This window comes from Salarias fasciatus, chromosome 18, assembly GCF_902148845.1.
Source record: "Salarias fasciatus chromosome 18, fSalaFa1.1, whole genome shotgun sequence".
Taxonomy (NCBI): domain Eukaryota; kingdom Metazoa; phylum Chordata; class Actinopteri; order Blenniiformes; family Blenniidae; genus Salarias; species Salarias fasciatus.
In genome coordinates, this window is record NC_043762.1 from 21584906 (window position 1) to 21608127 (window position 23222).

A 23222-nucleotide genomic window follows, 5' to 3' on the forward strand; every position below is an offset into this window, starting at 1 on the left:
AAATTACACGTGTGCATCTCAAAATAATCAATTTACACAGCTTTGCATCTTTGGTTACAAAGTTGGATGATTTCACAGCTTCTCCCCCCCCAGCCCCCCCTCTCTGGAAAAAAAAAAGATGGAGAAGAAAGTGTAAGTGGAAGAGGGGGTGTGTAGCAACACTAATTCACTTTTAGATCAACTAACCAACAGAATTTAACCCTCAGCAACGGCCTCCTGCAGGCGGACGATAAGATCTGATGTCAACAGGTACAGAGTCGCCTACGAGGCTCGGAATACTTTATACTATACACAAATGTACATTCAGACTGGATCTCCACTCAAGCTATGAATTGGCAATTGCAGCGTAAAATCTGAGTTTTTTTTTTTTTCTTTAGTGTTAAACATTTGTCAGGATTCTTTTTTTTTTCATTGCCTACATTTAACAAATATGAAGCATTGCCTTGCAAAGTGTGGTCAATCTGCTGAAACACTGCAAAAGAAAGGGAGACAAGTCGACGGGCTACAGCTTCCGGGAAATAGTTCATCTGTGAAAATAGCAGCCCTGTAATAAATAAAACACTTGACAGTCGAACTCAAAAGAGACTGGATGCAAAAAAAAGAAGAAGGTCGGACTGGATGTGAAAAGTAACGGCAGCAGTGTGGCGCTCCGGAAAAACACTCGCTCATCCTCATCCTCTCACATCTGATTCTGCAACGTGAAACAGCAAGGCCAAAAATACCCTTTTACCCACTCGGTTATCTCGTTTTAAAAAAATAATCACTCTTTTTGACAATCACTCCTGCGTCTCGCCCTCACGCGAGCTGAACGCCCTCCTCCCTCCTCTTCCTCCCTGGTCTGCCAGCTTCAGCCAGGTCCCAGAAAAAGACGCCTCCTCCACAAAGCTCAGATCCAGCAGTCCACATGTCACAGCCAAGATAGGGGCGGGGAGGGGGACACACACACACACACTCTCACTCACACCCTGCAACCAACCCATGCTTCCCTGACGCTCCGTCTCCCCACACACACACACACACTCGCTCGCTTTGTTTTTGAGTCTCTCCTCTCTTGATGATTGCATTAACACTGGAAAGGCCCACAGTACAGACACACACACACACACACTCTTCCACTCAAACACCGATTCAGTCTTGCTTGCAAACACACCCTGACATACACACACTCACATACATACAAACAAGCACTGTACTTTGTGGTCAAGCTGGTGGCAAAGAAGACAAGTTTTTTTTTCTTCTTTTTAATTCCACATACACTAATTTTAATAAACTGTAGAGAAGATGCTGGGCGCTCCTCCTCCGCCGCCGGGCGAGCTGTCGGGCAGACGCGCCTCAGGCGGAGGTGACGTTAGGCTGCGGTTGTTGCTGCTGGCCGGGGTCGAGCTGCGGCTGAGTCTGGGGCTGCGGGGGTTTGGGGTGGAGCTGGAGCTGAGGGTGTGGTTGCGGCGGCGGGGGCTGTTGCTGCTGGCTGAGTCCTTGCTGCTGCGGAGGCGTGGCGCCGGAGCTGCCGCCTGACTGGGTGGACAGCTGAGACAGCTGCTCGCTGTTGGCCAGGGATTTCAACACGGCGTTCTCCTTCTCCAGCACAGAGTTCTTCTCCAGCAGCTCCTTGATCTGCTCCTTTAACACCTCCACCTCTTCGCGCACTGCATACATCAGATGGCTTTTCACCAGGTCCTGCAGGACGGGAGAGACGGGCTGAAGCTCCGGACGACCACAGCTGTCCGAACATACACTCTAGCTTTGAATTCAGTGAAAATTCATGATTTAATGCTTTTTATTATTCTAAAATTAGCTGCCATTGTTCTTGTATTAGACGCCAGCCAAGTTTGAAATGGACTCAATTTTTATCACACATCACTTTAAACACATGCTAATATAGTCCCTTCAAAAACAAAACCAGGGAACCTTAGGATCCGCATTCCTTCGCCACTTCTGCATTTCATGTTTCACAACGGAGAAGACAGAACTTCACACAGATATGATGAATGATGCCGATTACTCACCATTGCCTGTTCAATTTTATTATCAATGGCAACAACATTGGTTCCAGAGGCACTGCAACACAAACACAGGACAGATACAGGCACGTTAGAGCGAATCACACACATCTCAGGATGTTTATCCACCTGGAGGAGGAGGAGGAGGAGGAGGGGGGGTTCTGCTTTTTTTCTGAATTTCCTCAACAGATGGCACAAGGTCAACAATAAATGACCAAAACAAAGAGCTGCTCATTTCACTGATCCACCATCAGAGGAGGACGACCTGCCAGCTGAGGCGGGTCAGCCGTCCAGGAAAACAGAACAACCCGCTGGAGTCCAACCCCAGAGTATATCCATCTAGAAGACACGCGGGCCTCCCGGTGCCGCAGCGGTCACCTCGTACCCCGCCGGGTTCACCTGCGGTACCGCGCGGGGGTTTTTTTTACCTGCGGCACGTGCGGTAGGAGCGCAGAGGGGGGCAGCGCGGGTCTCCAGGGCAGCCCGGCGGCTTGTAGGAGAAGGTGCACGGCATGGCGCCGACCGCAGCGGCGGCTCCGGCCTCAGCTCCGGCCTCAGCTCCGGCTCCGGCCACAGCCGCGCGGCCCGTCCGCGGGGGAAGAGCGGCCGCTTTTAGAATCACGAAACATGAAGCCCGACGGGCCGGCGGGGGGCGGAGACGACCCGCGGAGCCCTCTAAGCTCCGCCCGCCTCTGCTGCACCGAGAAAACTGCTCTCTAAAACCAGGTTAACGAGTATTTATCTTCTGTTTGGTTACTGCTGTATGACTGTGTGATTTCCAGGAGTTTAAATTTACTATAAAGGGGAACATGTGGGGAAAAACACGCACAGCGCGACTACTGCTGGAAAGTGGAAACAGACACGTGTTGCAGGAGTTAAAGGCTGTTCAGTGAGTCTATGGCGGCTCCGAGCACACTGGAGAGCTATAAAAAGTCCCGCAGAGCAGCTGCAGAATAAAGAACAAATAAAGAAAAAACAGCGAAAAAGACAAAAAACAACAACATTTAGAGGCAGTAACTAAGACAAAGAAGAAAAATATATGGCACCAAAAAAACCCCACCAAAACCTATCACTGAAAGACACAAAATAAGAAGGAAAATACCATAAGCATACAAAAATGACCAAAGAGAGCAACAGAGAATTGCTAACAACTACAAGAAGCCTACAAAAAATGCCATAGGAAGTGCAAAGACAAGCATAAAACCCATAAAACTACTACACAACACAAACAAAATAACAAAGCCACCACAAAATAATAAAAAAAAGCACAAATCAACAATGGAGGGAAAATGACAAATTGAGTTTTACTGCCTGATCAGCTTCTCCTGCTTCCTCCATCACAGCAAAGGTCACCAGTAACCAGGTCATTCCCACTGTGGCCACCAGGGGGCCACGACTGACTGAACCCTGCAGAACTTTGTGAAATAATTTAAAAAATCATTCTTAAATTGATGCTAAAAAATGCTGCACTATTAGACAAGAGTGAGTGTGTGAGAGCGTACAGACAAAGCTGTTTTAACTCACACACCCTGAGGACAAAAGCAAACAGAGGGAAATAATTCCACTGCAGGCTGGCTGCAGGGTCAGGGACGGGAAGGCACCGCTCGGCGTTCACTCTGATCAACGCTAATATTTGGTATGAAGGTACATTCAAGTAACAAGTCTCTCCTCCCCGAGGACAAGATGTTCTGTTTCTCCACACCATCCAATTTCTGTGTGTCTGTGTGTGTGTGTGTGTGTGTGTGAGGCCGGCGGAAGCACTCAGCTGATTGTTATCAGCGGGCTGTACTTGGGAAGGAATGTACCCATACCTCCGCCGTCACTCAGGGCGCCCCGTCCTCCTCTCCAGCCTTAGATCTCTGTCAGATCTGACGACGTCTTAACATGAGCTACATGCCGGCGCGTCACACACACAATCGGCAACGTTGTGTCGAACATCTTCGGTGTCAGTCGGCCCGCGCAGGCAGACGCACGCCCATCAACCCCTGGGAGACGTAAATCACAGCCGGGAACGAGCGCTTCATCACTCGTCAGCATCGCGTTCTCGGAGACGGTTTAACAGGACGCCGCCGCCTCCCACCCCCCCCAGAAAGGGATTACAAAACCTCAAAAAAAAAAACACACACACTACTTAAAACAGCTTCACTCAATGTGTCTTTAATTTAGATGAGGCGTCACACTCTGGCCCTCCGACAGCGACTCGCCTTCACAGGACTTTACAACGGGCCAAAAGAAACGAGTGGCACTATAAAACAGTCGGAGCGGACTTTCTGGGTCACGCCCCTGTTGCTTCACCCGTGCGCCTTCATTAGCAAGACGATTCCTCAGCGGTAGGAAAAAGCAAACAGAAACATGAACCTTTGAAAAGACGATGGAAGGAGGTCTAACTCTATTCTATATTCATTCACATTAACTACACTTGTATATCTCAAGATAGGAAAATAAATCATTTTTCAGGGGAGAAGATAAAAGATCTCACACACGTGATTTCAACACATTTGTTCTTGAAGATGTCAGAGGCTAAAAAGGTTAAAGCACTGATGTAATCTAGATAAGATGAACCATGTACTGTACTGGCGGTAAGAGAAAAGTCATACAGGCTAAAAAACAAGTGTTAGTTTTCTGTCATTCCTATAAATAACTGATGATTTTCAGGTATAGGCGTATCATCAGACGTATCCAGTTTAAGATGGTTTTATTAATGAGGCAATGAAAAGTGGAAATTGATTGTTGCTTTTCTGAGTACATAGATGCAGATGTTTTTATGATGGAATTGAATAAATACTGAGTTATGCGGTGTATATATTGATACCTACCGTCGATATTAAACTTTTGTGAAGACCTACAATATTTAGAAATCATCACTATAACAGTATATCAGTAAATCACAGAACCCCCAGGATGCACTGCGTTCTATGCATTTTGTGTACAATAAACACTGATCTGTTCCTGCAGTAACTTCTAAAATTGCATCCCAGGATTTCTGCTCAGTTTGAAACCTAAACTACTTGCTCACTGGCTGTAGCCGCCCACTGTTGGCATCGGCTCGAGGCGGGAGGTTTGCAAGGTTCAAATCCCACCGCTAACAGGTCACCACTGCATTTGCTCATTCCATCGACCGACCGGGCACATTAAGCTCCAGCTGATCACAAATGGGAGAATCAGAAAAGCAGGAAAACACCAAGACGTTTCTGTCAACATAAATGGCCGCAGTGCGCTCTCGAGGCACAGGGAAATGCTGGCGTGATACAGATCACTGACATATTGAAACTGGTGTCCTGATGATACAGATGGAGGAAATTAGCGCCGTGATAAAGACGTGCATGACGCAGCTGCTCTGGAGACAGCGTTTCTGAACTTTTGCCGCTGAGGGCGGACGCTTCCTGGATCATGAGAATAATGGAAGACATCGCGAAGCTGGAGGATGAGTGCACGAGGGTCCAAATCTCATCGGTCAGCTCTCAGGGAGGCTTCACAGCTGGACGGCGCCAGGTGGGGAAATCTGTCGATGAGTTGTCAGGACTGCTGCGGTTTAATCTCCCGCCGCTCGGATCCTCCTCCAGCGGCTCCGGCTTGGTCGGTAATGACTCCTAATGACCTCAGTGCCGCTAAAGCCATTCCTCCAGAGGTTTCCCTGCAGCTGGTTCCAGTGAAGGCAACAGTGAGGCGGAGTGAGACGACTAATCACTCCAAGGGACGGAGAGGAGAGGAAAATTCAAAACACCCACGAGTCGAGTGTCGTCAGCAGGACACGTGACTGGATCCGTAACCATGGAGACCGGATAACATCAATAACACAATCATGCTGTTTATTGGTTGTGTGTGTGTGTGTGTGTGTGTGTGTTTTTTAAAGTCTGACAGATTTTCACAGAGCCGTGATCCTAGATTTGGCTGAAGATCTGCACTTCTGCTTCTTCAAGTCGAATTGGCCTGGCTGATTGTGTCAAGTCACGATGGTTTTGGGCGGCGACTCTTCGGTTTAGCTGCGAATGTGCAAGTTACAGAGGAATCGAGCAGGCGTAACAGTCAATATAAAACCATATTAGGACACCATCTGGTGCTCTAAGGAGAATTTCCCAGAACAACTGGCGATGTGGGGGTTATTCTGGAACACACAATATGAGCGAGCGCTGTTTGGGAGCTTTGTGCAGCGCGCCGCTCCCGACACATATGATCCTGTTTAAGCCTCTGGATACGACTCCCGAGCCAAGAACGAGTTAGAGCGGCCGACTTCAAAACACAACACGTGAAATTCACTGTACTCGGGTCCTTTTGGCGTCGCAAAGCAAACACTGCAGAACTGCGGATGTATGCCGGGTCAAGCCCTGAAGGCAGAGGGGCCGAGCCGAGATGAAACAGAATGCTAATGAGGGTTTGAACTCGCCCTGCCACTGATTATGCAACCGGCACTTCTGTAAACTTCACCTTCTACGTTAACAGAGCTGACGTTTATTAGCTCCGGCTAAAGCCTGGCCTTCCCCACGCAGCGCGGGCCGTAAAGTAGAGAATGTCAATAAAAAGTCCATTAGAGGCAGAAAGTTTACAGTCTCATGTAGTGTGGGCAAGTGGAGCGCTGCGGGTAAATAAGTCATCAAATACTTGCCATTCCTTGCCTGTGGCTGAACTACTGGCACGTTAAAGAGCAGTGTGTTTCCCTCACTCACAGCGAAGCTGTCCGCTGCCTGCCTGGGACATGATAAGACACGTTCGCAGCTTGGGAGGCGAGGCCAGATCCTATGCCCAAGGACAACAGGTGCACGGCTCCGGTCTCACCTCTTTCCTCGTCACTTGTGACGCAGAGATGTCTCCTATCTGAAGGAGAGGCTGGGTTGGAGTTTTCCATTTGGACACCTGCACACTGAAACTATTGCTTGTTCACGCTCGGATGTGCATGCATCATTAGAAACCAGAAGAGAAAGTCCTAAAACCGAACTTCAAAAATCACTGAAATGACTTTGGCGTGGATTTGAAGCAGATGAACATGTTCAGTATTTAATAATGTTACATTTATGCAAATATTTCTGCATTTGTTGCATCTGAAAGTGATATATCAAATGTTTTTGGATACGCCGTCATCATGTAGGGAGCGTTAGAAAGTTTAAAAAAAGATTTAGCAGAAAATAAAAAAGATTGATAAAGCGGAGGCCAGAGCGGATGATACACTGCATGAGGCCGTCTGCCAGGAACAAGAGCCAAGTGAACCATGAGGACGTCCAAACGGGGGACTTTCATTCTGACAGCGCCGTCTGACACAGTTTTAACTCTGGGCCAGTTGGTCAAGCTCGAAATACACACATCCTCTTCACTTCACCAGGTACCAGCTCCTCCGATCCACTGGCACTCGCACAAATTCAGCCTCTCAAAACTTATTCGATTATGAGCCTCAGCTTCATCACACCGACATTTCATGTCGTCTACTCTTCTCATGTCTGCTAAGGAGGTGCTCAAAACATCAGCAACACAGCTGTGTGTGAAAAAACCCAAAAAACTTGTATGTTTTCGCAAACACACACACACACTGTGTGTATTTTCTTTGATGGAATTAGACTTTAACGGAGGTGTGTGATGGATGAAACTTAAAGCCAATTTGTCTGAATTTCAACTTTATCTCATCCCAGCGGACCTGAACGAAGGAATCAAACGTCTCGGGAGCAAAGAAAACACTCAGGTAAATCCTTTTTAATCTGCGCTTCCATGGTAACAAAAGCTGCGTCCACCGCAGACACCGAGAAAATAAGACGAACATCTTTGTGCCATCCTGCTGTTTTTACCATCTGCTGACACTGAAGGTTTATTCCACTCAGTTTAAACATAAGATGTTCACACGATGTCAGTGAACTTGCTTGGAAGTAACTTATAATAGCGAATTGACTGAAGTGTGTGTGTGTGTGTGTGTGTGTGTGTGTGTGTGTGTGTGTGTGTGTGGTTGGACGTCAGCGGCTGGTGATAATGTGCCAGCTGTATATTTCTCTAAAAACAGTTTCATTTCCTGTCGCCCTGTTATGGCTTCACACGCTTCTCGTTTTATTTCTGTAACTGGCATCAGGCTTCCCCTCTCTCTCTCTCCCTCTCTCGCCCGGCCGCCAATTACCTGACAGGAAGACTTCATTATGTAGTCTGAAAACCATTTCACAAACCTGACTGTCCACAAGTTCTTATTTAAACACTGTTTCAGGCAGCATGCACACACACACACACACACACACGTTTGGACCTGCAGGATTCACTTCCCGTCCAAAACCAAAACGTGACGAAGAGCAGGCTTCACAAACAACGCAGCTTGACCTCTTCACGCCGTTCGGCCACGTCCACTCACGACGGCTGCCGTGCAAGCTGCTTGACCTCCAGCAATGTGAAGGTCAGAGTGTTGCCCAAAGACACTTCCACAAAGACGGCCAAGATAAGGAATCACACCACCGACCTTGTTAATGGACCCGCCTAACCGAGCCGCAGCCACTCAAATACACACATGGTGGCTTTATGAAAGCATAAGTTAATTTCTTTTTCTTTTCATTTCCCTTTTGTACATGCAAATAAAAAAAAACATGGAAGTAAAACCGGAATGGGGCTCAGTCGGTAGATGATTAGAGAAACTTTTTTTCTCCACCGTTTTATCTTGTTCTGTGAAGCAATGAATCACAGGGGCCAATAAACTTTAATTTATCCCATTATATTTTTGTTTTTTTACAACTTTCTGATGAAATGGTAAAAAAAAAAAAAAAAAAAGCGACTACTTTGACAAGGATTGTAAAATTTCAGACCTGTCTTCAACTGATTTTCAAAATTTTAAAATCAGTCCATTAAATTAATCTAAAAAAAAAGCAATTTCTATATTATATAATGGGATGTTGAATTCTTGGGATGCTAACTCTTTGGCCTTGAGAGAACAGGCTTGGAAAAACATTGTCAGATTCTGTAGGACTCCCTCCCAAGGAAATTATAGAAATACTGATGCAAACTGTTGGAGACAATGTGGCTCAATGGAAGTGAATCATTGTCATAAATCCTGGGAATGTCCTGGACGGCCTCGATACTGGCTGGGAGTTCATAAACTACTGTGTGATGTCTTTAAGGTTAAAATCATTAACGATTTTACAGATCTGTATATGGGTCTTGTTACAACTTTGGACAAAAGAAGGGAAATAAAATTGTTGCAGGCGCTCCTAACTGCCAGTAAGAAATCGATTACTAGAAAATGGCTAAATCCAACCTCACCGACAACTGATGATTGGTTTGGAAAAATTAAGGAAATATGTCCAATAGAAAACTTGACATATTCCTTACAAATTCAGAGAGAAAAACTGGCCAAAATATTATCACTATAATACTTTGACTATTGTTCATGAAAGAAGCCACAACTATAAGCTCCCAGTTCTGTTTGTTCTTTTTCTGTTTTTGGTTATAATTTTGTCAGTTTATACAAAACAAGAGGAGGATTTTGTTGGAACTGTTCAAATAACATGTTTGCATTGATGCTGCCTTCTCCAATAAAAATATGATTACAAAAAAAAGAAATGGTTTAAAAAAAAAAAGTTTATTATATTGCAAAGCAACTTTCTCTGAACTCAAATCACAGCATGTAACTTCCTGGGTTCTTCACTTCTCTCAACTGCCAAAAAAACACAAGTGAAGTTTCTGTATTATATAAGAAATCAGTTCAGAAATTTCTACACCAAAACATCTCGCTTACTTCAGAGTCCAAATACAGTAAAACCCACAAACAACCTCACACCAAATGAGTTCTTGCTAATCAGCTGTGTTAGCATGGCGGTTAGACGAGTCCTCTCTCCACTGTGTTTTTCTTGTTTTGTCGCTTGATTCTGATCAGTCAGACTTGATTCACACCCGCAGTTAAAAACTCAGCAAAGCGACGGTCGGTTCAATGCTAATAAGTTCTGGTTCCGTTACTTCATTAGATCCGTTCATTAGTGTTTCATCAAACTTTGGAGAGCAGCAAACTAGTGTGTGAGATCTCCCAAAGCACACGGTCTCAGCCAGCGTAACACTGCGATGCCACACACACTCCAAACACACTGAATGTGGTGTGTGACGATAATTTCACAGATATTTAAGCTGAAATCTCCCCGTGATTTTTTGGAGGGCTCCGCTGTGACACTGCGCTGCTTGTCAAACTGTCGTTAAAACATTCAAACGATGAAATCTGTTTGTGATTCGCTGTGGTTCTAAATGTGTTAAACTTGTTTATAATGCGATTAAATGTCTAACCGCTTGGCTTGCCCCTTTGGACTCTGCTAAATCATCTGTCTTCGTAACAAAACGTCTCGGTATTAATGATGTTACATCAGACGGCGTGATGCTGGCCTCTGTGGAAGTCAAGGCAGTGAACAGAGACGGAAACATGTTTCAAAGCACCGGAGAGGCGTTTTAGGGGAAACAACACAGAAACACAGATGACGCTCAGTCGCCTGTTTGCCGATCCTGTGCTTTTGTTTCCAAACTCAATCCATGCACGGGTAGGAAGCAGAGCCTGCTGCTACTGAACACTGCACACACACTGTTGCACTCCTGCAGGCCTGCCCGGTCCAATCCAGTCCGGTACTGTACCTATCACTGTGCGCCTTTGAGTCTCTTAGTCTGCTGTCAGACTGGAAGGCCTGGTAGAAGGCCTTGGAGGGGTTCCTGCATCCACCGTGTTCAGGGAAGAGAGAGAAGAAAGACAGAGACAGTGAAGAGCTGAAACATTGCTAATAGCTCAATTCCTAGAAATGCTTTCCTCTTACGCAACTCGGTACCCACTCCAAAAAAAAAAAAAAAAAAAAAAAAAAAACACACACACACCCGACGGTTGGAGTGAACATGCTGGAGAAGTAACTCAGAGGCGTCGGTGCAGCATACCAGCACATGCCACTCGATCGGCCTGCGCAGCCTCATATTGCATTCTGATCCTTTCAGGAATATTTGTGAGGTGACCGAGATGTGAAGTATGCCTCGTTATATCACGCAGCCTTGCTCAACACCACCACCACGTACCACCGAGTCTCTGGGCCATTCAGACGGAGGATCCGAGGGGCTGGGCGGAGGGAGGCTTGATTCTGAACACAGGAATGTGTGTGCAAAGGTGGGGAAAGCCTCATAAAGTGGAAGGGCCTCCATCAGGCCATTTACCTTCACTATGCTGCTCGTCACGCATGGATAGGTAGTTCTTTAACAGCTAATAATGCAGTCATATAGATCACTCTTTAATCTTTAATGGAAAATCCAAATGTTATATTTCTCCCCCCAAATATTTTCCTACGTCTGAATGAATTCAGAAAGCATCGTTCACCTGCGTTGAGAACTAACTCAGTGGTATAAGGAATTTAACATTACCTCCATATTCCCAGTGATTAGCCCCAAGTACAGCGTGTTCTGTGCCAAGCTCTGTATGTCGGGAAGAGGAAAGGAAACCCCCACGTTGACCCCGACACACACTCTCACATGGACGCGCACACTCACTAAAACCTCTGCGCGTTTTCAAAACTAACTGCTTCTCAAGCACACCGACACAAATGCAAATGCACAAAGCTTTGAGCGTGCGCGCGCGTGCACACACAATGCACGGGGGAACGCGGAGTTGATTTACAGCATGTGTGTGAATATTAGAGCAGCCAAGGCTCTTTTTCCTAGAAATCTCTGGCACAGCCTCCCTTTGTCACATTACCTCATGGCTAAACACTCTCACAGACCTCCTCCTATGGCTTTGCTCAGAATTACTTGGCGGAGCAGTCGCTGCACATGCACGCGTGTGGCAGGCACACACCTCCGCGAAAAAAAAACCCATTGGTTTTTAAAGGCCCGAGAGTCCCGAGCTCCGTGCAGCTCGGCCGTCGGTCCATATCACCCAGGTCAGATGACTCTGGAGTCTGGAAACCTCTGGAAGAGTGAGGTAAGAACCAGAGGAGTCATTCCCTGTTTTCAAGTAGCAAACACTCAGCTCTCAATGGCTCTCTTTGTGAGTCTAAAATGTTACATGTCAATATCCATTTATGAAAGCCCCTCTTTGTAAAACCGTTGAGTCAATACTTGCAGCAATGGAAAAAAAAAAAAAAGAAGAAAAAAAAAAAGAAGAAAGTGCCGTCTGCTTCATAAACTCCAAGTGCCGAGCATAAGGAGGGCCGATATGTGCAGACGAGAAATCTCAGGCTTTCTGTGACTAAACCTCTCTCAAAGCCCATAAGCTCACCTGACCAAAACCATCCACGGCCCTGCATGCGCACGCTCTGCCAGATACTGCCCTGAAGCACACGCACAATATGGCAGCGGACGGAAATAACCTTTCGGTGCATTTTTGCCGGTCGATGTCACGCATCTTGCCGGAGCATGACACATGGGTTTTCCCCCCACCTTCCTTTCTTTTTTTTCCCCCTCTTTGCTGCAAACCAGTGGCCGTGCCACAGGTTCAATTTCACCATGTGGAGCCTCTTCATAACCCCAGGAACTCACTGAGCATGTGCAAACACAATGGTGGGGGGGTGTTGGAGAGGAAGTTTGAGTAAAAGAGCGACACGTGAGAAACTCTGTCAAACACATTTCTCCTGAAGAGTTGCGGAGGCGTAACGTCTCAGAAACTTTCACTTTCAGACCGACGCACTGAAACTCAGACAAGAGCGACCCGAGCTGCAAAGCGACAAGGTGGAAGCTGCACTGCAAGTAAGCTCACTGAGGTGCAGGGAGGCAGGCCGAAGGATTACAATCAGAGTGGGAGGGGCGGCAGATGGACAGGTATAGTGATTGGGAGGTCAGGGCTGCAGGGGGAAAAGGGGAGAGGCTAAAACGGAGGTGATGAAAGCTGTGCCTGTTGGAACGCATTAGGAGTCGGGTTCTCAGCAGCATCCACTCGTCTGCCACGGAGCAGAAGTAGGTCAAAACTATTTAGATTTCATCGGCCCCACTGGGGTTTCCTTCTGCAGGTTCTGGGCTGTAGTTGTGTGAGATGGAGTGCAGGGAGACCTGGAGCTACTGCGCCGTTACAGCGTGGCCTCCCCAGGCGGCGGGACGACTGGCTGCTGGAGCCTGGGGAGCAGGAACCTCCTCCCGATGGTGAACACATGAACCCTGCTCTGTATTTTAACGCTGGGCCTAAGGCTGCGCGGTATACACAGTATGACGGTAGAAACGATAGAGATTTGGCCACGGTAGAGATTTGCACTCCACCGTCATACCGTCACCTCACCTGATACAGTTTAACTGCTCCTACGTAAATAAAATGTGCTGAAACAATAATTCAATCCTTCTGTTTCACTGAAAAATCGGTGCATTGCATCATCGAACATGTCACAGCTTCTTCTGGCCACATCTTGAATTGTCGACTAACCCAAGAGCATGGTTTTGGAATGTGGGACAAAAACAATTCCCATCATGGGGAGAAAAAATACATGGATGCAGAGGGAAAACATGCAAACTCCATTCAGCAGGACCCTGAGCCCAAAGCATATGAAGTTTGAGGCAATGCCTGAAAATAAGAAAAACTACAACCTTTAACCACGGCGTTTAAGTTCTTTTTTACAAAAACTGCAATTCCTCCGACTACGCTTCAGGTTTTCTACCAGAGAGTCGGGAGCAGGTGAAGGAGCAGATCACTCCAACGAGTCGTTCTGATTACCACGATCCTTCAGCCCAAACAAGCGAAAGGAGCTGCCAGTTGAGAGCCGAGCTCCTATAAACCCTGCTAATCTCTAAATGAAGCACTTACATTTTTATGTGGATTATATACACGGAGAGGGGGAAGAACTGACAGCCGCAGTGACGGGAACTGACTTCAGGCTGTTTGCTGAAGCAAGCAGGTAACTACTTGAGGAGTTAAAAAAAAAAGCCTTCATTCCTTCAAAATTTGGATATATGGTTAAAATATTCATCAAAATGAATTTCACACGGATAAATTAAAATTACTGGAACTACTTTTTCTCGTCCCGTGGGTAAAAGGACAGAAGTAGCTATAGAGTGAGTCTTGTTAATCCTTGGTGTCACTTAAGTTCCACTTTCCAAAAGCAAGATAACAAACATTCTCTGAGCTGAGCTTATCTCCGCCGCGGAGCAGCACCTCCCCAGTTAAACAGGCCATTAAAGCCTTGGACTGCTGGTGACGTTCTTCTGCCTGTCAGGACAATGGAGGGCCTCCATACCTGGGGGTGGAGGTGACGACTGAAGCAAAGTCTACACACACACACACACACACACACACACACCGAGCTGAAGCTGCAGCGCGTCGTCTCATCAGAACAATGGAGCGTTTTCTTCAAAAAAAGACAGGCTGCTGGGTGGCCAGGGTCAGACCTGTCATACATAATCCAAGATTAAACAGCTGAGAGCAGGAAGAGAAGTCATTACCCTTATGTTAACATGCACTTAGAGGTAAGTCTAGTGATTTTCCTACAGCTCCTTGGTGCGCTGCGGCGCTCAGAAAGTCAGGTTTCACAGCATTAAAGGCTGCATTGATGTAAAGTTCTCACTGCTACCAAGACTCAACGGAAAAATATGCTGACTTCGAACTCAGTGAAGCATTCTGTATAAAATGTGCCCACTAAATGTCATATGATATGGCCACAGAGCCCGGCTGCGGAAGCCGGGACTGAGGCGAGGAATATAAAATGAATAGAAGGTGGAGAGCAGAGTGGGGAACTCTGAAAAAACAGGATACGGCAGTAAAGCAGAGGTCACCGGTGGGAGGGAGAGACTGTGGCGTGTGTTGTCTGTGTGTGTCACCCTCACACACACACACACGCTTCCACCACTATAGAAACACGAGTGTTGATGAGGAATTTGTCCGAGAGGTATTGGCACGGCCACTGTCCTCCTTTGACGAGGATACCTGCACACAGGTGACCCCTCCCCCTGAAGACACGCCCCCTTTCATCAACCCAAACAGTCACCCCGCAGATCTGGACTCCTTCGTCTCTCCCGTCTCCTAAAGCGGGTCAATCTTGCATTAGCGCCCATTATGAGGGTACCATAAACCTCCCAGTGCGACTTCAATTACATGCAGACTACAGAAGCAATATGTTTATGCAAATGATTCCACAAGATAGCGGCGGCCTCTGTGCTCCGTACAACGGGAACAAGTACGAAAACCTCTCTGTGTTTTACTGTTTTAGTCACTGAAGCGTCTGGGAAACATTAAACCGAGCAAACCATCACCGAGGCATGAAAACTACATCCTCGCCTCGTCGTTTTGCTATAACTCGGCACGCTAGTGAAATAAGGACTGGACAGACGTTAGGCTCAAACAAATTAACACACTTTTAAGGTGTGTAAAAGATATGAAATTCAACATCAAAATACAGAAAAAGTTAATAAGAATATCAACAGGTGTATTGAAACCGTTCATACACAGCGTGAAATCTTTTCACATAATTAGAATTTCTAGGAAGAAATGTACTGCAGATGCATTATTCTAATCGCGACTGCAGGCTACGAGATTATAGAACTGCATAAAAGAGTGGATTTAGATTCAGGCATGAACAGAAAAATGTGCCGTGTGAAACTTACAGAGCTGAAAAAAAAAAAAAGGAGCTAAAGACAAGACAGAAGAGTGAAAGCCTCATAAAACAGAAAGAGAGAGCGGGGAATTACCGACTCCACAACAGAGGTGCTAACGCCTCATGCAGTTCAAGGGCCGCACACAACCCCAATGTTATGCTGACTAAAATACTGCTGAAGTAACTTTTAAATCTAAATTTTAAAGTTTGTCTTTGATACAGAGAATATGTGATGAAAATGTCTGTATTTCTGCAAAAAACAAAACAATTCTTACTGAAAATTGCTACAATCTCACTGTAAAAGCAATTTAAATGAAACTTTATGGTGCAAAACACAGGGAAATGTCAAAAAGTCCCCTGTTCCATTAAACATGTTTTCACAAACTCACCCTGACAGCATGACTTTAGGACCAATGCTACTTTGCTAGCAACGAGGCAGCTTTCATGACAGCATCAGTAATGCCTCAGCTCAGGTAGGAAATCTGTTCGAAAACAACAAAAATCCTTGAAATTAGTACCATTTGCTTAATGGGCTGGAGAGGAGCCTCTCACGGGCCGGTTTTGGTCCACGGGCCTTATGTTTTACACCCCTGCTCTACAACAAACTATTGGGCTAGAGGAATGGTGCTGTGTGTATAGGTAATCAGGAGGCGCTATGTGAAGTTACTTTAAGCTGCTGCATCTGCACATCATTCTCTTTTACAGTGCCGGACAATCTCTCAGCTGTGTCGCTGTATTTACACTTTAGTACTATTTCTTTTATTTGTTTTTTCAGAAAATTCATTTTGCTGCCGAGAACATCGTTTGAGTCTGTGGCAAGTGGGGCCAGAAGAGCAAATTTCAGTAAAAAAAAAAAAAAAAGTAAGAGATGAGAAAAACCTGGAGGGGGGGTGGGGGGTGAATGCATCGAGCATAGCTAAAATGCCTTCAGAAGAGAGGCACAGCCAGTTTCACTCCACAGCTTCCTCCACCTCTTCTGAGCATACCACAGCTGCTGCAGCAAAGAAATGTCTTTCGGCGCATCATTCGTAAAGGAGCAACTGTGATGCCTGGTCTTTTTTGGGGGGGGGTTAAGTTGCTAGAAAGAAGCACACACCGCATGATGCTGCACCACAAGTGACAAGGCGGGAAAAAAAAGTTTAAAGCAACAGTAGCAGTCGGTTATGGATCTGAATGAGTCTAACTGGCAGCCGGGTTTGACCCTAAACAAAAACAGCGTAATTCAGCCTATTATTGCACAAGACAAGAGCCGTGACGTGACAACGAGCGCCGTGGGCACGCCCCACTGTCAGGGCTCTTATCAACGGGACGGGGCCACAGTGGAAAGACTACTGCTCAATGTCTGATAGGGCTGCGCTGTCGTAAGAGACCCCGGCTCTTATCAGCATGGGAGCTCGCTCTTCTAGTAAATGTAGGTGCTCCAAAACACACAGCCAGAAGTCAGTGGCATTGTCGCATCGGAAGCACGCCAAAGTAATCAACCCAACCGACGCGGGCTGCTTTTGTAGCACATGAACAAACAGAGCAGGTGAGGAGGACCGTATGGATTCAAACAGTTCAAAGTGGACACTTCAAAAACAGACCAAAGGTCAGTTCAGAAGCCAGTGATATAGGTACACCTTCCCAAAGGAGGAGAGTTATGGGAGGGACACCAGGGGAAAATTAGAAGGCAAAGATAGTGCATGAGGTGGAAGGTGACAGGTGCAGGCTGATATTGGCGATCACGTTCCACCCACTGATGCCAGCTGCTTAATGTTGAGGCAATAAAGTTTAAAGAAACATGGAACTGATTCCAAGTTCTTCTCACCATCACAACTACGTCAAAATCTCACTGATGGATACAAAAAGAAAATCTGAATTTTCTGAAATGAACAATATAACCAGCCTGAATGACGCAGATGAAAAAGAATCCTTGTACCTCGAAAAAAACAACAACAAAAAACTCTATTCTATTAACTGACACATTGATTTATTGTAAACAGAAGCTGTTAATAACCAGTTCTGAAAGCTTTCAATGCTGGAAGCTTGCCAAAATGTAAAGGAGTACCAGATGAAACTAGAGCTGAAGTTAAAGCCCATGGCATCATTCACTCAATCTCAAGGAAAGATTAAAGTTCAGATAACACTGAAAAGAAGATAGGAAGTACAGATCAAATGCTTCACCGACACAGAAGTAAGTCAAACAACAACACAGCCCTGACAAAACAGCCAGTCTTGTTTAACTGAGGAGTAGTTGTTTGGACTGATCGGGTCAGACCCCTCCACCCTCAAAAAACTGAAAAACTACCCTTATGTGTGAGTAATAACTTGAACAATAGGGGATTGTTTAGTTGATGGCACAGAAAGGCCAAAAAAAAAAACACACACACAAAAAAAACACCACACCGGAGCTGTAAAAACCTGTGTGAGCTGCATGTGACACATCGACACGCAGAGCTAACACAACAGTCACAAAGAAAACAGTCACACAAACCACCTGGCTCTATAACCAGGTTACATCTATAAACTGTAATTGAAAACCACAGAGATTTCAGGCACTGTATCATTTCCGCTCAGGCATGGCATCGACTAGAAACGAAGGAGAGATTACTTTTGGGAGGGACGCATGGTACATGCGGCGCTGCAAAGAGAGAACTGTGAACCACTCTCACTTACAGCAACTACAATCCAGAGAAACAGAAAGCATTACGTTCACTCAGTTAAGTATAAAATTTGCTTCTTTTGAATGCACTAAACTCTTGTGCACAAACATCAATGAGCAGCATTTGAAGTTGCTGTGAATGAAAGCCTCAAAGTCAGAAATGCAGCGACGCAAAATCAAAAGCCTTCACTATGTTTGTGTTAGAAAGTATTTTCCAGAGCAGGAACTGAGTTATTAAAAGGTCAAGCATTCAGCTTGTTTACAGGCTAGCCGCTAGGAGCTCCAGGCTAGCACAGTAGCAACGAGCAGCTCGACTTTGATGCTCGCAGCCAAGGCCATCTCCTCACACACACTGAAGCAGGAGTAAACGGTTGCAGGCTTTCAAACAAAGTACTTATATACACAAACAAATGCACACACAAGGAATCAGTAACACAGGAGTCATGTGTGTGTTTAACGAGCTGTTGCTTGTGCCTTGACTCTGCTACACTTCACTTACTTCTGCAGGCCCTAATAAGAAACAACAAACATCGTATTTCCTTCCTGTGCACCAATACTGTGTTCCTCCTCTGCATCTGCTCCCCCGCCACACTTCCCTGGAGCTGAGGGGAAAACCCAGTCCATCTGACAGCCGTGATCGACCTGCACCGCTGTACTCAGTACGACAGTTCAGCCATCGCAGAAAATGGGTTACCTTCTACCGAATTTACACAAAAACAGGCACAGTCAGCTCTCGCTTAGTCCTGTGTGCATTGTGGGTAAAGCTGCACAGAAATGACAGTGGTGCTCTACAGCTTGACAGGGAAAAGAATGTTAACACACACAAAAAAAAGAGAAAAGTGTTACCTGTCGTCCTCCCCGTCGACAGGTATGTGGATACCAAATAGGCTGTTGACAGTGGGAGTAGTGAGCTGCAGGCTCTCAGGCATCAGGGGCTTCACTGGTTCCTTCCCAGAGGCAACAGACGACTGCGCACTGATGAGTCCCTCTGACTTCCTTCCACCAACACCTTCCATCAGTCCAAATCCAGCCACGGGGAGCCCCTGCATCCCCAGAGCCACGGGGGGCTTGCTGTGGGGTATCTGACCTTGAGGCAAACTGGAGGTTGTCACATTTGGCATGGCTGCACTGGAGGCACTGGGCACAGCAGTGGGCACAGTGGCGGGGACACTGGAGCTCACTGTGAAGGCAGGCACATTTTGTACACCAGAGGACGTAGGGTGGCCGTGGGGTTGAGGCTGTCCCGTGGTGGCATATGGACTCGCAGTCGGCTGCTGCAGAGCGGATCCACCGACGAGCATGGAGCCTCCAGCGCCTCCCATGCCTGCAGCCTGCTGCTGCAAGATGGATGGAGCTGGTTTACTACCGGATGCTCCCACTCCTAATGCAACATCTCCAATCTGGCTTGGCATAGAAGCCCCTCCAGAGGGCAGAGGCATGATGGAGGTGGGTCCTTGTCCCACAGGCTGTGGGACTGCAGGGAGGCTGGACACAGGGAGGGCCTGGCCGGCTGCATGCCCTGGCGGCATGGAAGTAGACTGTTGCTGCTGATAGTACTCGGTCTGGTTCTGCTTCAAGCCAGATGATTGACTGGTCAGGTGGTGGCTCCCAGGAACCTGTGGCTGCTGCTGTGGAGGATAAACAATAGACTGGGCTGAGGGAGGTACGATTGGAGACTTCTGTGTGTGGACATTAGATTGAGGCAGGCCATTCTGACCAACAGGCAACACATTCTGTGTAGCAGGAGCCTGAAGACTTCCCACGTGTGTCTGAGCTGGGACGGCCGGAGGCTTGATGTTGGAGAAAGGACTGTGTGTGACGGAGCCACTCACCCCTTGCTGCCGAGCGCTGTAGTTCTGATGATGGATTTGCTGTTGCTGCGGTGGAGTCTCCACTGAATGCATTCGAGTTGAAGATACAGAAGGATCCACTGTGGAGCCCAAACCCTGACCCGAGAGGGCCGAGGGAGCAGCCACAGATCCTCCAGTAAGCCCAATCCCACTGTCTCTCTCTCCAGCAGCATCCAGCATTCCACCAGCATGCCTTATGCTGTCTACAGTCCTGCTGACAGCAGACCCCTCAGAGTCTTTCTCATAAAACTCTGTACACGTCCATCTGCCCCTTCGAAAAGATTCTCCAGTACCATGATCGAGTTTAATTACCCTGAACCGTGAAGTGGAGCTCACTGTGGAGGTGGCAGGAGGGGGGGCCGCACTGGTCACCGTAGCCGGTCGGGATGCATTCACTGACACACCGGCCGCGGGGGTGGATTGTTGCTGCATCGCTCCGGGCTGAGGGATCAGGGGTAAACCGGGTGTCACGCCACTGCCCGTGGGCTGCTGAGCCGAGCCCGACACTCCCACTTTTCGAAAGTCCCCGACGGGATTGCTTGACAGGCCGGACAACTGACCAGCCAGAGGTGCGTTCGCCGGCGCCATCGCACTCACCACCTCCGGATCCCCGACGTTATTCAAGGCCTCTTCAGATGAACTCCTGTCACACGCGGGCTCGTACTCAGCCCGGGACATGTCGTAGATTTCCGAGGACACGTCCTCAGTCCGAGACTCGTCCGGGTCGTCCAGGCTCTCCGTGTCGTCGGCGGTACCTATAACCGCCACCTGGGCCTGAGTCACACTGGTGATCTGAAAGCAGCTCTTTTTCTTGGCCGGCATTTTCGACATATTGGCTGCCTGTTTCCAAGTCCCGTATGGCTATGTTTATCCTCCGTGAAAAAACGGACGTGCTGGTCGCCGCTTTAAAAAAAGAGCTCAGATCATACTAAAAAGCAGAGGTTTTTTTTTTTTTTTTTTGTTCAGCCTAACCGCGTTCTTCCTCTCTCGGTCTCCTGTTGCGTTTCACCAGCTCATAACGTTACGCCACTCTCGGTGTCGTCTCGTCCAGCAGAACGGCTTCAAACTGTGAAAGCAGCAGCCCGCGCGGGGGATCGGTCCGGACCGGCCTGCTAATGTCCCGGCTGTCCAGTTGTCGAGCGGCCCCTGTCGCAGAGTGTGTTGCCCAGCTGCGGGAGCTACTTTAGGCTGAGGAGGGCCCGCAGCCCTCCACTCATTGAGCTAGCTAACAGTTCAAGGCAAACTGGCTGCTGCACACTCCCCCTACGTCGGAACAAGTATGTGAGACATCTTCTTGAAAGCAGCGCAGACCGCGTCGCTCTCCCTCTTCAGCGGCTAACCGTCCTCTTACAGCGGCGCTCACCTTGAAGATAACAGCGGCCGAGGAAGAAAGTATCCGAATTCTCAAGCTTAAAACAAATGATTATCTAAACAGCGCCTACAGTTACCTCCCTCAGTCACTCTTGACAAGATGGCTATGTTGTGTGGAACCGCGCTGCATCGTGGGTAGGCAGCGCGCGCAACGACGTTTACGTACGGGGTGTTTGAGAATCGCACCTAATGCTGCCTTCAGGAACCATCGGAAAAAAAATTGCCACCGCCACACTGCGCTTACTCGCATCGGGATAAGTGGATTCATTGGTAGTAGAACATTCGAGAGATTTTCTCCCGATTTTCTCGCCTTTGATATCATTTGATACAGCTTATCGTCCTATACAATCAACCCATAGCTAGAAATTATAGAGTACCTCTGGCGTAACGAGTGAGACCTGACTAACCTGTTTCAGTGCCCTGGGGTAAACAGAAAACTAAAACACAACATTCGACTGATGAATTGATTTGATGTCCTATATATGATCAATAAATACCGACGTCCTCTCCACCCAACGTTTCTATCCAAAACGTTGCAACACGTGAAACCCAAAGAAGTTCCTATATTTGCGATTTGGACCTCGAATTATATCTTGCCCTCCACTTATTCACACATCAGTTTTGATGAAAACGTTTTCAGGTGTTATTGAGAAGCCACGCAGTTTCAACTTTTGCACTGCAGGACCTGTTGTGAGCTTGTACCGACCGGTCCGTGAAGGCACCATGGCTCTGTCTAACTCACCTTCACCCTCTATAGGCGTCTATATAAACTGCAGTGTTACCTAAACTGATGCTATCGAAACATTTCTGCTTGGCTTGAGCATTAGTATCATAAAAAAATACCGACAGGATCCTGCAGTTCCGGTTTGAAATTCTTTGTGTGCAATGTATCTCTTTAAATGTATTAACTCTGTGAGACAAAAATAAATAAATAATAAAACAAAAAAAAACCCTCATTTTAATTGACAACCTATATATTTAGCACACTGAAAATTATGAGAACATAATAACCTATGAAAACATATCTAAATTGTCCTATTATTCCATTGCAAACAGGCAGAACCACACTATAAAAAATTATGTCCTCCATAAAGCCTTAGGAGGTTTACATTAAGCGCAATTTGAATACTATGCTGTTTTTCACAATGCTTCTCACTCTGGTTTTGCAGCTCACATTTCTCTATTGCATTCCAAAAGTAAAGCAAATGCCTTAACTTTGTGCTTCATTTAGCAAATATGCAGAAAAACCCAACATGCCCCCTCTACCACAGAGTTTCTCTTCAGATCGAAATTTTAACAATTACTTGTCAGGGTGTATGACCTCTGCAGCATTCAGCATGCATATTTCCACAAATCCATTGTCACATTGCAGCTTGAATATGAATGTTACTTTTCTATGTGTAATAAGGTTGCTGGATTCCACTGTCACTGGCCTCTGCAGATAGTGTAACTGTTTGTGAACTACCATTCCTAAAACAGTGGATAGATGAATGGTTGAATGAAGTCACTGTTACTGTGAAATAAAGTCAATGTTTTCTTCTTTCTTTCAAGCAATTTTCACACAATGCAATTTTATTGTGTGGGCCAGTGTCAGTCCCTTTAATCCCTCTGATAGAGGATCACAGGACTGTAACCACTGGGGAAATTAGTCTGTCTGTCCATGTCATTTGGAGGGAAAAAAAAGCATGAAAATATGAGGGTTTTAGATCTATTCTGTTATATTCTATGACAATGCATTTGTTGGTTTTCCAGGATTTCTCTGTGATACACTGGTCAATAAACAGAGAAAGAATTGGTTTAGCAGGTTTGGCTTGCATCATACTTTACTGGGTCAAAACAGAACAATAACAGATTTACTATGATGACAGAATCTCTCAGGCTGGAA

The 23222-nt window shown here is 46.7% G+C and overlaps 1 protein-coding gene across 3 annotated transcripts; it reads right to left on the reverse strand.

Annotated features, from left to right (window-relative positions):
- Window positions 1-346: 346 nt before the first annotated feature.
- On the reverse strand, window positions 347-21456 carry LOC115405037 (TSC22 domain family protein 2). Of its 3 annotated transcripts, none has more exons than XM_030114460.1 (4): window positions 19949-21456; window positions 18963-19741; window positions 2007-2058; window positions 347-1677 (listed from the first exon to the last, which is right to left on the reverse strand). In XM_030114460.1, the coding sequence occupies exons 1-4, from the start codon at window positions 20795-20797 to the stop codon at window positions 1333-1335; spliced, it is 2025 nt and encodes a 674-aa protein (XP_029970320.1). In that variant the 5' UTR covers window positions 20798-21456; the 3' UTR covers window positions 347-1332. The 3 variants fall into 3 exon arrangements, with proteins under 3 accessions (XP_029970320.1, XP_029970319.1, XP_029970318.1); XM_030114459.1 differs by having other exon boundaries at window positions 18963-19744; XM_030114458.1 differs by having other exon boundaries at window positions 18963-21456.
- Window positions 21457-23222: the final 1766 nt, after the last annotated feature.

What these genes read in the sequence shown, in the direction of transcription:
- LOC115405037 (XM_030114458.1), bottom strand. Translation starts at nt 20,797, where the DNA reads ATGTCGAAAATGCCGGCCAAGAAAAAGAGCTGCTTTCAGATCACCAGT. An exon ending in GTCGACGGGGAGGACGACAG is followed by an intron (nt 2,059 to 18,962) that starts GTAACACTTTTC and finishes TTTGTGTTGCAG; the next exon opens with TGCCTCTGGAACCAATGTTG. An exon ending in ATAAAATTGAACAGGCAATG is followed by an intron (nt 1,678 to 2,006) that starts GTGAGTAATCGG and finishes CCCGTCCTGCAG; the next exon opens with GACCTGGTGAAAAGCCATCT.